Raw genomic sequence first — 16516 nt, 5'->3', positions numbered from 1 at the left:
TGCAATGCGAATGCCTTTTCACGCAAAACACCTGATATGTAGTAAATCCCCCCCAAAACGCCGGGTATCTATGACATGTTTCTTTTTTCTTTCATCAAGGTCAAGCAATAATGCCCAACCGTCCCTCCCACTCATCCTCCTGCTTCACACCATTCTCCCCGCCCTTCCTCCGCTTCTCATTCCTCTTCCGCCTCTTCTCCTCCCTCTCCTTCGACTCCAGCTCCTCACGCTCCCTCAACCTCTCCCCAAGATCAAGCTGCCACGCCCTCCTCTCCTCCTCCTCCCTCACCCTCTTCCGATGCGCCAACATCCTCAACCTCTCCCTTACCTCCGCAACAGACGCCCTGGCAACCTCCCCACTCTGCCCCGTCGCAATCAAATGCTGCTTGCTATTGTAGTGCTCCACCAGCTGCAGATTATCCTTGAAGGTGAGGTCGCAGTCCTTGCAGTAGAACCCGGGGCCTCGTCCTTTCTTACCCACTGCGGACCCCGCCGCCACGATCGTCGTCTTGCCCACTTGCGAGTACACGTCCAGTCGTTGACTGCGCGCGCTCGTTGCGTCCAATGCGCTGTAGTCGACCGGGGCATGGTATTTTTTGCCCAGGAGCTTTGCTTCGTATCGTGCTTTGCCTTCGGCTTTGCGGCGTGTTTCTTCGTCGGCGGCCTTTTGCGCGTATTCCTCTTTATCCCATGTTTTGCGGAACGCGGTGTCAGAGTCGCCGGCCGTGGGTTTGGACATTTTGGAGGGTTTTATGGCTGCGCGAACGCCAGAGAGATTAGGAGGACGTGTTGGTGTTGGTGTTGGTGGTCGTCTGGACAGGAAAAGATGCTGTAGAAAGAAAGGAAGTCGAAGCTTGGGTGGCGGGTGGGTTAGTAAGCGTCAGCAATGAGAGCTGTCCATGGAGCTATAGCTATAAATTTTTAAATGACGATGCTAACGATCATTAACATGTTTCTTATTATTTGTTTTACTCCCTATGCTGGGAAGACTTAGCTAGTGCTGATGTTGTGGCGTCGGAGCTGGCGTCTGCTCAGCCTCAAGGTGATGGTCCCGTCACACAGTCTATCACTTGGTCCATCGGGGAGGCATCGAACGAGCAGGCATATTATCCACTATTATTGACAGCCTGCAAATTGTACATATTCTATTTACTTCCCAACTGGCCAACGTGGCAGTCTCACACCGACAAGCAAACAAACCAGGCACCCACTTTCCAGCCCTACACACGTATATATACACCAACTAACCCCCAAACCAACGCCCCCTATTCAGCACCACCAGGATTCAACATGACCGAACCTCCAAACCAACCCCTGATTCCCTCAAAACAAAGCCTAACAGCCCTCCCCTCAGAACTCCACATTCAAATAGCCGCCTACCTCTCCTACCCAGACGCACTAGCCCTAAAACACACCTCCAGCCATTTCTACAGCCTAGTCTACACAGGCGTGCATTTAAAAGTCAACTGGCTTGTCGAGCGCTTCGAGCGCAAACTCGAGTGTCCCATGGAACAATGTTCATTCCGCACGGACCAATCGTTCTGCAATTGGCGCATTCGGAGGATTATGGACCGCCGCCGCCGCCATCTGGAGTGTCGTGCCATCAGGGGTGGGTGTTGGGTTGTTGAGGGGGGGACTTGTCGGCCGGTGCCTGTTCGGTGGTTATCAGGGAAGACGTCGAGGAGGATTGTGAGGGTTTCAAGGACGTGGATGGTTGAAGGTTTGTGTTTCCTTGGTGATGTTGGCGGTGGAGAGATGGGTGAGCTGATGTATACTTCGCGGTTTTCACAGCATTTATTATCGGGGTTATGTCTGCCCTGCTACATAGTTTGTGGAGTCTTCTGCAGAGGTGAGAGTGGAATTGTCCTTCTTCTATGAATAAACTGCTGACTTTTTGTCTCTGGCAGAATGGCCAATTAGGCAGACATTGTCCCGCTGCTCCGGGAGGCTGGATTGAGTTGCTGGAACTATTTCATTTTCTAGAGTCTAGCGGCTCCACCTGTCTAATAGCCACCAAGGCATAACTATGTATTTGCGTACCATGACTGACCCGCCTGAGAGCTGGTCAGAGAAACACCCAGCACATGGTGAGCTCTATGATGATATGTACCTTCTCATGAAGACATCGACTAACTGCAAGACGCAAGGGCCCGATCTACACTCCGTCATGAAAATCTTAATAAGATCAACTCATAAATGCCAGGAGCAACAATAACCCGGTGTTCATAGTTGAGAACCGGATCCTATCACTGACGTCACCTGCCCTAGCATACCTACGCGATTACATCAGTCCAACAAGAAAGCTCCCCCGTACAACTATATATGAACCTACATCGATTACATTGTTGCATAAACTCCTCTACCAATCTTACATATTCACACCACCGTCAAAATGTCCACCAACGCAGCAGCCATCAACACCTCCACGGGCCAGCACTCCGTGGATCCCTACAAATCACAGAATTTCGAGGACGCGCCAGTGGCCCAGAAGATTGAGGACCTGATCAACTTCATCTCGGAAATCAAGTTCGGCATGTTGACCACCAAGCAGTCGGATGGGGATTTGTTGGTCTCGCGCTGTATGGCACTAGCCGGACAGGTATACATATCTCCTCCCTCCATTCCATGAGTGATGCCTATTTTCTCGTCCCCAACAGAAGCTAACTCATAACCTCCTCCTCAAAAGGAAAACGGCGGCATTGACCTCATCTTCCACACAAACCTGTTCTCCGGCAAAATGATGGACCTCACTACCCACCCCAGGGAAACAAACATGTCCTTCCTCGACCCGATCAGCGGCGGCTGGGCCAGCATCTCCGGATCCACCAGCGTGCTTGCCGATCCAGAGACCGTGGAGAAGTACTACTCGCCTGCCCTCAAGGCCTGGCTGGGTGACATGGGCGACGGGGTGCACGATGGCGGGCCCACGGATCCGCGCATTGGTGTCATTCGGCTAGAGGCGAAGCTGGCGACGCATGTTATGTCGAAGAAGGGGATCTTAGGGCGTGCGGTTGATACGGTTAAGGGCGCTGTGAGGGGAGACGTGCCCAATATCAACTCTATTAGAGAGATTACGGAGGGGGAGTTGGCGGAGTGGAGGGGGAGCCATTAAGATGGGATGAAGAATGGACGGATGAAGAATGATTTATGGGTTGTTGAAGATTAAAGTACAAAAGAACAAGATTTAAATTCTGATGTTATTCTGATTTCGAAAAAGAAAAAGGAAAGGAAAACCAGATTTGTCCCCCGTAACGTATGTGCCCAGTCTGATACTCCAAACATTTGCAGAACCCCCCTTTCCCTTCCCCATCCGTCGAAAGCAGTTTCTTGACCATAGTTACCCGGAAAAACAATGCATCTCAATCGTAGTAGAATGAACCCCCCTTGGACCATGGGTATCGTGAATTCATATCGCTCAAACGCCAGACCTTTTCAAACCATCGCAAAGATAAAATAGAAAACGCATCCTAGATCTGCAGCAATGTCAGTAAGCAAGGTAAAGTCGATGACAGGAGGAAAAGAAGACTCACCAGTCTAAGAGGCAGACGAGCTGGCACTCGACCGTTGTGAAGAAGCATGGCGATCTGCTTCTGCGGGGTCGCCTGAAGCTTGCGGTAGGCCTCACGGACGTGGCGAGGCTCGATGGGAGTGCGGCCTTCCTCAGGCGGATCGAAGAGACCGGTCTCGCGCTTGCGTTTCTTAGAGTTCTCGCTATCACCACCACCACGGTTCTTCTCATGATCCTCACGCTCTTTCACCTTCAGAGCCTCCTCAGTCAGGGTCTGAACAATCTCAAAGGTGAGGAAACCCAAGATGTCGACGATGTCGTCGTTCGGCTTGGACTCGGTCACGATGCCGAAGCCGGCCCACTCGCGGAAACGCTTGCTCTTGCGGTAGGTGAAGGAGGCCTGGCGGCACTCAGACCAGAAGACGTACTCCTCCCTAGTCATGTACTTGGTGCGTTCGTCGGCGGCTGCAAGGCGCTGCAAGGTTGCGTAGTTCTGTTCCTCCTCTTCCTCATCTTCCTCGTCCTCGCGCTCGGGGACCTGGATGGAGTAGAAGGAATTGACATCCCACGCAAGGCCGACCTTAGCACGCTTGTTCTTAGGCTTGGCGGCCATATCCTGAGGACCAGCAACGCCGCCAGCAATGGTGTCATCCGCAGCGGCAAAGTCGGCAGCATCGCCACCGCCCTTGTCATCTGAGTCCTTGACGTTCTTGCGGACATCCTTCCAGGACAGGAAAGTGCGCAGGCGCGAGACTTTGGCCTTGTCGTGGCGAATCAGAAAGATGAGATCGTCAGTAGAGATCGAGCGCACGCCGCGACGGGTAGCGAGCTGGGTGCTGCGGCTCAGCTGTGAGCGGATTAGCACAGAACATAAAAGAATGGGGTGGGAGGTTCTTACAATCTCGATGACCTGCTGGCGAGTGATTTCTTCAATCAGGGTGGTGGTTTCGGCGGACGGCTCGGCGGTTTCACCGGAGACAAACATCATCTTTTGGATCAAATCAGCAAGCATTTCCTCGAAGAAGCTCTCAGGGTCAGTCTCGTCGTCAGTGCGGATGTCTTCCTGGGTGTCGTTAGAATCCTGGGAATCGGTATCCAAATCAGAAGATTCATGGTCAGCATTGGAATCCTCGGAAGCAGGAAACCCGCTGTCATCTCTAAAGCCAGGGCCGCGACTCGGACCCAAGTTAGGGAAACAGCGTGCAAAGATGAGGTCAGCAGCTTTGAGATGCTTGGGCTGTCCAGCATTGGGACCTGCCGACTTTCCATCGCGGTTCGAACCAGCCTGGTCAGCGGCAGGAACATCGTGCTGGGCGTCTTCCTCTGGGATCGCCGCATTTCCACCCAGGCCCGGGCCTGCCCAGTCGTCAGAAGAGTCATCGTCATCCTTGGAATCTCCGTCCTTGTGAGTTGGTTCGTCGTCATCGGAGCTCTCGTCATCTTCCTCTTCTTCCTCGTCCTCCTGGGCAAATGCATGTCCATGGGGCGAAGCAACCTGACCAAAATCCCCGGGGCCAGAAGCATTGCCATCAGGGCCCGGTTCACCCTGGGCAGAGGCGACAGAAGGAGACTCGGACAGGTAGTAGACCTGCTCCGGGGTAGGTTGTCCGTGCCAGGGCCGAACACCTTCATCACCAGACTCCTCGTCGGCCTCATAAGGGACATCTCTCTCATCTTCAAGATCAGGCTCAACTCCCGGGAAGTAGTCCAACTTGAAACGTCGGGCAGCCTTCATGATCTCGCGGTCACTCTCAGTCGGAGAGCCGGTATCCTCGATCGAAGAGCCGGTGTCTGTGCCCTCAGACTCGGTGGGCAGGATCTCGAAGCTCGAGCTAGCAGAGAGGGTCTCCGAGCAGTCTTTCTTCTTGACTGGTTTCTTGACCATCACATACATGGTGCAGATGATTACAGGATAAGAAGCAGAGTTAAGAATGAACGGGGTGTGTGAAGAGCGGTTCGGGGTGTGGTCGGTTGTGAAGCGGGTAGAAAGGATGAGAGGGAAGCAGGATGGGAAGGCAGAAAGACAAGATAACAGAGAGGGTAAACAGAAACTCTCTGTTCAGTTATTTCCGAAGCAACGCCGCATAAAAAGGTGCACCACCACATTGAGAAGACATATCAGGCAATGCACTGGCTGGTGCCCGTGCACGGTTCCTCCACACCAATCATGGTCTAGGCATTTGGGTTGCGAGACCAGGAAGACATCCAGACACTGACGCACTGACGACTCGGAGGAGGGTAGATAGCACTCACCTGTTGGATCTCCTGCCGATACTTTGGCGCACGATCTGAGCTCATGGTGGCGGTGGAGGGTCAATGGTAGTGGGAAGTGGAAGAGAGAAGAGCAGAGAGAATGACAAAAGTGCGCCGAGACAATTAATCAGCGTGGGTGAACCAGCAACCTCTCGCGACGCATACCACAGCACCAAACTGACGATGTGAAGTACCTCGCGACGGATGGAGTTGCCGCAGATAGGGAGATCACGATAGCCGGGAGAAGGTTGATCCGGGATCCCGCCCTATTCTTTCTATTCTTTCTCGTCTACACTTGATTTTCATGTTCTCTCGATTCCCCCAATTCTGCCATTATGTTGCACTTGGTAGGCCTAGGTCTTGCAGATGAGACCGACATCACAGTCCGCGGACTGGAGATTGTCAAGAAGGCCGAACGGGTCTACCTCGAAGCATACACCAGTATCCTGCTGGTCGACAAGGCCAAGCTCGTGAGTGTGCCTGATCTGGTGATATAACTACCGATATCTAATGTCCAATGGCCAGTAGGAAGCGTTCTATGGTCGCCCGGTGATTGAGGCCGACCGTGAACTCGTGGAGAGCGGCAGCGATGACATCCTGGCCGGCGCAGACCAAAAGGACGTGGTATTCCTCGTGGTCGGCGATCCATTCGGGTGCGCTTTTCTCTTTCTCTCTCTCTCCAATTGACCGACCGCATAATAATTCATATCCAGAGCAACCACACACACCGACCTTGTCCTCCGCGCTCGCGAACTAGGCATCGAAACCCGCGTCGTGCCCAACGCCTCCATCATGTCCGGCATCGGCTGCACCGGCCTGCAGCTGTACAACTTTGGCCAAACCGTGAGCATGGTCTTTTTCACCGAAACCTGGAAACCATCCTCCTTCTACGACCGCGTCAAGGAGAACGTGCAGATGGGCCTGCACACCCTGGTCTTGCTGGATATCAAGGTGAAGGAGCAGTCGCTCGAGAACCTCGCTCGTGGGCGGCGCATCTTCGAGCCGCCGCGGTACATGACCGTGGCGCAGTGCGCGGCGCAGATGCTGGAGACGGAGGAGGAGCGCAAAGAAGGTGTGTACGGGCCGGATAGTCTGGCGGTCGGGGCGGCACGGGTGGGCGCGCCGGACCAGAAAATGGTGGTTGGGACACTACAGGAATTGTCGCAGGTGGAGATGGGGGCACCGTTGCATAGTCTGGTGTTGCTGGGGCGCCGGACGCACGATCTGGAGAGGGACTATATCCGCACGTACGCGGTGGATCCGGCGACGTTTGATGCGAGCTATCAGAAGGGGTATGGGCATAGTCTGTGATGCGCCCCCATGAGTGATGATGCTAGATAATAAAATAACAATACCCTCGACAAGAATCACTAGTTCCTATGGTGGTTTGCATAGTAGTCCAATTGATCTCGATTGGTGGATCGCTAGTCGAGCTCGGGCCAAACGCCAATCCGATCGAATTCGATGTATCACCAAGCCTAGTCAACCCCGGCCATGTCTGAATGACCGGACCCCAACACCCTTTCCGCGCACCACCCACAATCGCTCTCTACCCCTACCTCTCATCCTCTCCCTCCCCCACCACAATGCCCGTCTACATGCTGCACGGCTTCCGCTGGCCCCGCGCAGGATTCACCGGCATCCGCGTGTACATCGTGCTAAACAACCTGGAAGAAGCGGCAGCCGAATACCTCCAGCAACCACTGACGACGGAACTCCTCCTCGGATCGTTCAAGCGCACGCAGGCCGACCTGATGCCTCGCCTGCCGGAGCTGCGCTTCATCGAGCACTACGACCCCGCCGATGAGACCAGCAACACCGTCAGCCAGGACTACGCGTACGTCGGCGCACGGGTGCTGACCATCCCCGATGGCGGCGAGATCCCCGCGGGTATAGGGCCTGGTCAGAACATTGAGGATGCGGTTGAGCAGGGCTCGGGCTTGTCGAAGGACCAGTTGGCTGCGTTGGAGGAATTGAGGGATCGTATTGCGCCTGGTGAGAAGATTGGCTGGCATTTGGTTTATAATGGGGACCCGGAACGCTGGTATCCCCCTTCCGAAGAGGAGGAGGAAGAGGATGAGTTTGATGATGTTAGTTATGGAAGTGAGAAGGGCGAGCCGGTCACTGAGCCGGGGACCCCGGGGTCTCCGCGGAGTGTTGCTGTGAGTTTGCTTCTATCTGACTTGCAGTGTGATTGGATGAATACTAATTGTTGATCGGTTTAGTCTCGGTTGACCAAGTTCTTCAACCGATTGAGCACGTCTACTGCTGCCACCAACGATTGATCGTGTTGGGCCATGGCTACCCCCTCAGCCTTTTGCAGGGCTTTTTCTCCCCTTGACCAATGGAGTTTTGCGTCTGCATGCGTGTCTTTGGCACTTGTGTTCGGGTCTGACGAATTCGATGCCTTATGAATGTCTATATATTGCGCTACATATTCACCACAATTGCATATTTGGTTCCTTAAGCACATGCCTATATAATCCTAAACACTTTGGGCCCAAAACAATAGCGCAACAATAATAGTTCAAGCAGACTAACGACTCCCTCGACTACTCCCTCCGGGCACACTGTGTCAAGAAAGGCGGTGAACTCCGGCAGTATGCGAGGGGAAGCTCTGGCTGATAACGACGACACTCTGCAACTCCCCAAGCTTGACGAATGCCGGCCCGGTGATCTCTGTCGCGATGGTTCTTTCATTTATCCTGGTCCAGAACCGCCAGTGAGTATCCCGGGATATCTTTTCAGTCCCTGCTAATGCCGGTAAAAGGGGGAAGACTCGGCTAGCCAAGTGGTATGCGCCGTACAGCGTGAGTGTCCAACTGACCCTCGAAGAGACAATGTACTGACAGCAGCCACAGGATGAGGAGAAAGTAAAGCTCAAAGGCGAGGTTCGTTCCACCTCATCATCACCACCACCACCACCACCACCATCACGACGCTCCAAGCCCACTCCACCGCAGACACCCACCACTAACACCTACTCAGGTGCACCGACTCGTCGCACCACGAGACCAGAAATACCAGTCCAACTTTGTCGAATTCCGCCGCAGCACCAAGATCGTCTACCGCCGGTACGCGGGGTTGTTTTTCTGTGTCTGCGTCGACACCAACGACAACGAGCTGGCATACCTGGAGGCCATCCATTTCTTTGTCGAGGTGCTGGACCAATTCTTTGGGAATGTGTGTGAGCTGGACTTGGTGTTTAATTTCTACAAGGTGTGTTCGGCTCAGGCTAGAGATCTCCTCGTGGAAGTACTAACTTTCATCCAGGTCTATGCCATTTTGGACGAGGTCTTTCTCGCGGGCGAGATTGAAGAGACGAGCAAGCAGGTCGTTCTGACCCGGCTAGAGCATTTGGATAAGCTGGAGTGATGATCCTTCCTGTCAGCTGAACTATCACTGCTACTACTATACCGGCGGGCCTCGCACATTGCCGTTGTGCCAGTCGTCCATCCATTGCATGGCGTTCCGGGTTCAGGGGATATCTACTTTTGTCTGTATTCATGGGAAAGAAAAAGAAATTGCACTCGCTCGACAGATGGGATCCCATCATTCCTTGGCTCAATGTCGAGATCACCGCCCAATCCAGGGTCCTATGCCAAGCTTTTTCCTCTTTTGTGATTCTTCTTGTTCCGTCCTGGTCCTCCGGGTCTGTAGTACAGTGTCCCCCAACTGCCGAATGTCACTGCCGTAGAGGCACCGGGAGGGACAGGCACCAGCATATCCATACCACGGACCATGCTTTTCTTCGGCATGTTAAGCTCAGATAAGATTTATCTTTAATTGAACCTCGACCCTGGGTTCCGGCGGACATGGAGGTGATCGCGACATCGATGGCGAACGTGAGCACGCGGGCTTGGCATCGCACATTTAAGGAGTTGCTATCACGCTGCTGTTGCCGGAGAGGATTTTTTTCTTCTTTTTTTTTCTTTTCCACTCATCAGACGGACACATTCGTTTTCTCTTGTGCATTTTTCTTTTTTTTTTACTACTTCTGGGCCAGAATGGATGGACTCGAACTCACTAACGACTGACCACCTCATGATGACTCTATACCAGCATCACCAACCAACCTCCCACTTACTCCCTTGAAATCACAGCCTCACACTTACTGACTTTCTTCACTGCCACACATCCTCCTTCAACACCACCTCCAGTGCCCGCGCCACTCGACACCCACAGTGGATGATGGACATTCTCACGCGTCAGATCACCACACATTCTATATATACACTCCGCCCGAGCGAATACATGCGCTCGGCCCCTGACGAGGTTTCCGAGAATTGCCTCCAAGCCTCCAAGCCCCTCAACCCGAAAGGGGTAAGAGATAATCATCCCCCCCCCCTCGTGTCCGAACTCCATCGTCCAGGGAGCGTCTCGTTCCTGACCAGATTTTTCACTGGGACGATCTCACCGGCTGGGAGGGTTTAATTGCTTCTCTTGGCACCTTTTCCATGGACGAATCCGGCACGGTCGAGACCCGGCAACGGGGGTCTCCACTGTTCAATCAATCTGTCGGATTGGGTCGGTGGAGCGACGGGGGCGTTCACTTTTCATTTCTGCTTGAAGTTTTTCCGACAGCCACTCATCAGCCATGAAATCGGACGATCGCCGACGGGGTTTCAACCCGAGAAGAGGGACAGTGTGAGATCTCCTCCCGCGTGCATTCAGCATGCAACAGTTGTACTATGGCGAGGACGGCGAGGAGAGTCGACCACTCGGCACTTTGCCATACCTGTCAGGGAATCTTTCAGCATTACGCGTTCCTGCCGCAATCGGGCCAATCACAGTGAAAAAGCATTACGCGGCTGACGCCTTGGCATACAATACATACTGGGGACGATACATACATACCATACATACCATACATACGCACTCCGCCCCCCTGGGCCGTTTCAATCTTCGTCCGCCCGTGACGTCTCGCCTCTGGAGGGGCCGTTTTCTGGCCCTCACAGGTGGCGGGTTGGATCACTGAGGGAATCAGGGAGATCAGAAAGCATAATCTGGGGCCGGCTACATGATTTGCCTCGTTCCAGGAAAACAAGTGGTTAGGTTTAAAAAAGGCTGAAATCGAGCCAGGCAAGGATTGGCAGTCCACCCGGCCAAGGCAGAGTGGAACATCGCCACTCTCGCGGGGGCTGCTCTGGTTCGTCGACGAGTTATTATTGGGGCGCTGGGACGGACATACTTACTCCTGTCCGCGCCCCCTTAACTTATCAGTCCCCAAGATCGACCCGCCTTAAAAACCTCCCCCCCCCTTTCGAGGACTTTTTCTATTCCGTTTCCTTCCCTTCCTTATTTTTTTCCAACTCAATCCTATACACTCTTTACACAATTCCTATCTCTAGCATATCAATCCAGTCACCATGTCGATGATGCTCTCCGATAATCTGGCTCCTCAGCCCGCCACTGACATCTTCACCGACGACACATGCATTGATCGCCGCAAGTGCCACCGGACGGTGCCCATGAAGGTGCTGGCTCTGGGTGTTGGCCGCACTGGAACTGCTTGTAAGTCTTGTCATTCAAACCCTCTAAAACCCCGAGATTCGGGACTGACCGATCTCTCTCTAGCTCTCCGCAAGGCTCTTGAGCGCCTTGGCTTCACCAAGTGCTACCACATGATGTGCGCCTCGGTGGAGAACCCCCCCGACTGCCTGATGTGGCACGATGCCCTCAACGCCAAGTACGACGGCGTGGGCGAGTTCGGCCGCAAGGAATGGGACCAGCTGCTGGGCGACTGCCAGGCCGTGTGCGACTGGCCCGCCTGCGCCTTCGCAAAGGAGCTGATCGAGGCCTACCCTAACGCCAAGGTCATCCTGACCACCCGTGATGTTGACCCGTGGCACGCCTCCGTCATGAAGACCGTCCACTGGCGCATGTCCGACCCGGAGCACAAATTTGTTTCCAACTTCTCCTGGGCCGCCGGCATGTACTACCCCATGCTGAACAAGTTCTTCGACACCTTCTTCCGCGGTGACTTCCCCAACAAGGGCAAGGAGGTCTACAACGACCACGTCGCAGAGGTCCGCAGCCTCGTGCCCCCGGAGCGTCTGCTCGAGTACAACATCAACGACGGCTGGGCCCCGCTCTGCGAGTTTTTGGAGGAGGAGGTCCCCGACCACCCCTTCCCCCGTGGCAACGACATGGCCGACTTCTACAAGCGCTGCTCCACCCGCAACCGCCGCCAGATGATGAACTCCGCCCTCCAGGCCTTCACCATGGGCGGTGCCCTGCTGGCCACCGGTCTGGCTGCCACCATGGCCTTCAAGCGCTTCTCCCGCTAAACTTTCCCACTCTTTCAAAGTGTGGCGCGGGCGCCCGCTTGTTCTTGTGACATTATTCTCTTCTACTTGCATTGACCTGCAATCTCTCGCCATATTTTGACTTCCTAATATTCCCCCTATTCTTTTTCTGTTACATTTTCATTTCAGTATATATCTTTGTGTGTGTGTTTTGCATTTGTCTCTTTCTGCAATTATTTCCTTTTGGTCTTGAACACTGTTTTGGTTTTGTGCCACGGAAGGCATCATTACATCAGGAGGGGCTATTTCTTTGTTGTATCAACAAAAAAAAGATATACCACTGTGCATCGTCGGAGGCAAATGGGACCGTTTTCTGCTGGCTGGATCCGATCCAGCCTGGCACAGAAATGACCCGGTTCGTCCCGGCCCAGGCGCACATGGAGTGAGAAGTTGTGAGATCAGTATGAAAATGAAGATAGTACAGTATACATAACATGTTCTTTTTGACATACGTCTCTTGTCTTGAGTAGTTGCCATCCGCAATAGCATCATTACCCCAACTGCCACTTCGTACTCGTACGGTTCGCAAGCCATCAAACCAGATGCTTGGCCACCCTAGCGCCTTGGCTGTCGTTGGTGGCGTCTGTGCATCTGCGGGAGAAGTCTTTTTTTATCTCTGCAGGTTTGGCGGCTGTGCTGAATGGCTTTGGGGGCCCTGGAGCGGGTGGTGGCTTTGGATAAGCCGAAAACTGGGATATGATTAGAACAGGACGCCTCGTACAAATGCCACTACTGCTAGGGGCCGTTCTGTATGTATTCTTGTTTGAAGTTTCCCTACACTAGTGACTGTAAAACCCCCCACTTGGGGTCCGTGCTAGATTAGGTGTGGTATCCATTTACGTCGGGGATGTGTTTCATGACTGAGTATGATTGATTATTGGGCATGGACTTGACATGGTCCGACAGATAGTTAAGAATGCATCGCGATAAGAATGTATTCGGTATTCAGCCTGGAATACTTGATTGATTTTTGCGATTATTATGATATTCGTATACATCGCTCTCTCTGATTAATCTTTACGATTGTTATTATGTTCGTATATATCACTCTCTCTGATAAGTACGAGTCAGCGATTTGAATAATGCTACCCTGGAACAAAATGATTCAATGACTTGGGTCCGTGCAGCTCGCCGGAGATGGTTATCGATCGGAATGGCCAACCGTGGTAGGTGCTCGCCTGACGAATCCGGAATTTCTCATCGGGGTGAGGAGATTCGTATATTCGTCTACGTACTCATCCCACCGTCTAGTTGTATAGCAAGTAGACGGGAGGAAATAAAAATCGAACCCGCCTGCTAACGGACTGACGTGGCCCCTAACGAATTACCATTACCGTAACATTAGTTATACCGGGACTACCCTAGAACTCTCCCGATCCCACTCGCACAACCCCGAATGTTAGACACTGGAATCCCGTCCTCTGAGGAGTTGGCTATTCAATCCAGCAACTGTAGGCAGTCTAAATCATTTCCTAGAAATCAATCGACTATGGATCCGATCCAGGATGAACCCATAGCCGCTGACTGAGCCCCGTCAAATTCCTGGCCAATTAGAATGAAGGGGCGAGTTCCGTACTCGCTCCCACTCCCTCCCCGTGCTCGCTGATCATTCCCCTATGTCTCCCATTTTTTGAGGTTCGTGTCGACTCTCCCCCTTTAACGCCTTCTCACATATCCCCATCCTCTCTGCGATGATCTGAAGAGGGAGGATCCATGGTCGCCTCCGTCTTTTCCTCCGCCGCGAGGCCGCTCGGTCCCGCGGCGCTCGTCCTAGTGGGCGTGCTGCTCTGGCTCTGCGCGATCTCCGGCGCAAACGCTGAGGACACCTCCTTTTACAAATCGGTGCGTTGTGGTCTGACCCTCGTCTCCCTGCCCTCCGCGCTCGTCGGTCCTCAATTCATCTCAATCTTCTTCTACTGACCCTCGCCACTTCTTGCGCTCAGAGACCCGACATCTACCCTCCCGTCTTCAAAATCGAATTAAGCAGTCCGCAGAAGCTGAGTCCCGGGTACTACTTTATCACGCCCTACGAGGCTAAGAATCCCGGCCCGTATATCTTCGATAACGATGGAGTACGCCGCATATAACCCCCGCGACAAAGCCGAAGAGGAAAAAAAAAACTGACAGGAATCTAGGAACTCGTATGGAGTGGCTGGGGTAACTCGGGACCGGGAAATGCCCATGGCATGCACGTCTGCAAATATCAGGGCGCCGACCACCTCTGTTTCTTCCAGGGCAACCAGCAAAAGGGTTATTGTCGCGGCCATGGCGTCATCCTCGACAATCAGTACCGCATCGTACGGTCTGTGCAGCCCGGCGGGGGAATGGCTTCGAGCGACATGCATGAATTCCGGCCTGTTGGTGATGGCAAAACTGCCCTGATGACCGTGTATCAGCAGCGCCAATTCGATATGACCCCCTGGAACATCAAGACCGGTGTCGGTTGGATGATGGAGAGCATATTCCAAGAAGTCGATGTGCAGACGAGCAAAGTGCTCTTTGAATGGCGTGCGCTCGACCATGTCGACCCTTCAATGAGTTATACGTGGCCCGGGCACACCGATACGTCCGGCACGGGATTGCATGTCACTGAACCATGGGATTATTTCCATATCAACTCGATTGACAAGAATGCCGACGGCGACTATCTGGTGTCGTCGCGCCACACCTGCGCCATCTACAAGATCTCCGGCAAGGACGGAAGTGTGATCTGGAGACTGCATGGTGGAAACCCATCGTTCAGGAACATCAATTTCAGTTTCTCGCAACAGCACGATGCACGCTGGCTCTATGAGAATGCGACGCATTCCGTGGTCTCGCTATACAACAACGGCTGGAATGGTTTCAACCAGACGCACACGTTTTCGAGCGGCATGATCATCCTCATCGATCATATTGAGAATACCGCTACCCAGATACGGGACTACGGGCCTCCTAGCAATCGGATGCTGAGTTCGAGCCAGGGTAACCTCCAAATCATGCCAAACCGGAACGTTGTCATCGGATGGGGGAATAACCCGTATGTCTCCGAACATACCGAGGACGGTGAACTAGTCATGTGGGCGAAGTTTGCGACGACCACGGTCATGAATTACCGCGCTCATAAGTTCGAATGGGACGCTAACCCCTCCGATTCCCCGGCCCTATGGACTTACTCCCGCTCCGCCGATCCATTTTCGCCGACAACTTTCTATGTGAGCTGGAATGGTGCCACGCGCGTGAAGAAGTGGCGGTTCTACGGTGCAGCCAATATGACCGGTCCATATACGCTTCTCGACGAGGTTGCCAAGCGCGGGTTTGAAACCGAATACACTAACACGAGCTTCTATACCTGGACGAAGGCCGAGGCTATCGATCTCAACGGCGAGGTCCTGGCTTCTTCGGAGCGCAAGTACACCTTTGTCCCGTCGCCCGAGCTGCGCGAGTTCTGCCAGGACGAGACCTGTAAGGATGCAAACGCATTCGGCTTCCCTGGCGACGACCGCGCCTCGGCTTTCATCCCACCAGCGGGCGTCAACACCGTGCCTTGGATCGATCCCGACAACCCCAAAATCTGGTCGCAGCCATCGAACGCCCCGCAGAGCATCTACCCTCACCACAAGAACTGGACCATGGGCCGTACGTATGTCTTCATATCTCCAATGCCACCCGCTAACCTGGTTTACTTTGATAGGTATGCTCGCCTGGGGCGCCATGATTCTCATACTCGTTCCCCTCACGGGCGTCGTCATCTACGGCCTCCGCTACTACCAGCGACGGCAGCGGGAAATGCAGCAACGGTTCGCCGGTGATCCCAATGACGAGTCCGCCGAGCCCTTGAACGGCATGGCCGAGCGGAAACCATTCCCCCTGCGGACCGGTAAGCCCTGGTGGAGCTGGCGCCGGTGGACCGGTGAGGACGACGAGCCGCACTACTTCCCGCTGTCGGAGCGGAGTCCCCGGCGGGAGCGGATGGAATGATATATTCTACACACTGTACATATAGGTTGGTGATAAACTGCATTTGGGAGGAGGTCACATATAATTTGCATTCGGTCGGAAGTCATCGAGTATGTATCGTGTTCTCTTTTCTCGAGGGCGTCCGTAGACCGGAATCCCTCCGGAGTGAGATAGAAGGACCGAGTCAAGAGGCAATGAATACGATACCGAAATACGCGGTACGACCATACCAATCGGATACCGTACCGTACCTGACTGGGGCCCACTGTTATCCCGGGGCGGGCTGTCGCAGACTTTTCTGACCTTTTCCGTCATACTCCCCTAATACGAGACTCGAAACGGCAGATCATGGTCACGACAGAAGGCTGTGTTGAATGGCATCCGTTTCTTCAGCCTGATCTTCAGCCGGAAGATAAAAAAAGGACGGCCCCAGCCACCGTGCCTGCGTCGGGGGCCACGGGGCGCCTCTCGTGAGCTTCCAGGCTGTGTCGAGTCGAAAGGTACCGAA

The 16516-nt window shown here is 53.7% G+C and overlaps 8 protein-coding genes across 8 annotated transcripts; 6 read left to right on the top strand and 2 right to left on the bottom strand.

Moving 5' to 3' along the window:
• Positions 1 to 100: 100 nt before the first annotated feature.
• On the bottom strand, positions 101 to 739 carry PFLUO_LOCUS953 (uncharacterized protein; the record flags this gene model as incomplete). Its single annotated transcript, XM_073787432.1, has 1 exon — positions 101 to 739. The coding sequence occupies one exon, from the start codon at positions 737 to 739 to the stop codon at positions 101 to 103; it is 639 nt and encodes a 212-aa protein (XP_073635048.1).
• Positions 740 to 2392: 1653 nt separating this feature from the next.
• PFLUO_LOCUS952 (uncharacterized protein) lies at positions 2393 to 3112 on the top strand (the record flags this gene model as incomplete). Its single annotated transcript, XM_073787421.1, has 2 exons — positions 2393 to 2599; positions 2687 to 3112. The coding sequence occupies 2 exons, from the start codon at positions 2393 to 2395 to the stop codon at positions 3110 to 3112; spliced, it is 633 nt and encodes a 210-aa protein (XP_073635047.1).
• Positions 3113 to 3467: 355 nt separating this feature from the next.
• Positions 3468 to 5402, bottom strand: PFLUO_LOCUS951 (uncharacterized protein; the record flags this gene model as incomplete). Its single annotated transcript, XM_073787410.1, has 3 exons — positions 3468 to 3473; positions 3531 to 4355; positions 4407 to 5402. The coding sequence occupies 3 exons, from the start codon at positions 5400 to 5402 to the stop codon at positions 3468 to 3470; spliced, it is 1827 nt and encodes a 608-aa protein (XP_073635046.1).
• A 694-nt stretch (positions 5403 to 6096) lies between these two features.
• On the top strand, positions 6097 to 7072 carry PFLUO_LOCUS950 (diphthine synthase; the record flags this gene model as incomplete). Its single annotated transcript, XM_073787399.1, has 3 exons — positions 6097 to 6231; positions 6290 to 6414; positions 6475 to 7072. The coding sequence occupies 3 exons, from the start codon at positions 6097 to 6099 to the stop codon at positions 7070 to 7072; spliced, it is 858 nt and encodes a 285-aa protein (XP_073635045.1).
• A 275-nt stretch (positions 7073 to 7347) lies between these two features.
• On the top strand, positions 7348 to 8046 carry PFLUO_LOCUS949 (uncharacterized protein; the record flags this gene model as incomplete). Its single annotated transcript, XM_073787388.1, has 2 exons — positions 7348 to 7923; positions 7987 to 8046. 2 exons carry the CDS (start codon positions 7348 to 7350, stop codon positions 8044 to 8046), a joined length of 636 nt encoding a protein of 211 aa, XP_073635044.1.
• A 402-nt stretch (positions 8047 to 8448) lies between these two features.
• Positions 8449 to 9136, top strand: PFLUO_LOCUS948 (AP-2 complex subunit sigma; the record flags this gene model as incomplete). Its single annotated transcript, XM_073787377.1, has 5 exons — positions 8449 to 8483; positions 8532 to 8571; positions 8623 to 8652; positions 8750 to 8980; positions 9035 to 9136. 5 exons carry the CDS (start codon positions 8449 to 8451, stop codon positions 9134 to 9136), a joined length of 438 nt encoding a protein of 145 aa, XP_073635043.1.
• A 1994-nt stretch (positions 9137 to 11130) lies between these two features.
• On the top strand, positions 11131 to 12051 carry PFLUO_LOCUS947 (uncharacterized protein; the record flags this gene model as incomplete). The annotated part of the gene is made up of 2 exons (XM_073787366.1): positions 11131 to 11275; positions 11339 to 12051. 2 exons carry the CDS (start codon positions 11131 to 11133, stop codon positions 12049 to 12051), a joined length of 858 nt encoding a protein of 285 aa, XP_073635042.1.
• A 1731-nt stretch (positions 12052 to 13782) lies between these two features.
• On the top strand, positions 13783 to 16029 carry PFLUO_LOCUS946 (uncharacterized protein; the record flags this gene model as incomplete). Its single annotated transcript, XM_073787355.1, has 4 exons — positions 13783 to 13953; positions 14013 to 14141; positions 14205 to 15687; positions 15743 to 16029. The coding sequence occupies 4 exons, from the start codon at positions 13783 to 13785 to the stop codon at positions 16027 to 16029; spliced, it is 2070 nt and encodes a 689-aa protein (XP_073635041.1).
• Between the last annotated feature and the right edge of the window lie 487 nt (positions 16030 to 16516).

This window comes from Penicillium psychrofluorescens, assembly GCF_964197705.1.
Source record: "Penicillium psychrofluorescens genome assembly, chromosome: 1".
NCBI lineage: Eukaryota > Fungi > Ascomycota > Eurotiomycetes > Eurotiales > Aspergillaceae > Penicillium > Penicillium psychrofluorescens.
The sequence above is the reverse complement of the archived record's forward strand: the minus strand, read 5'-3'. Positions and strand labels throughout refer to the sequence as shown.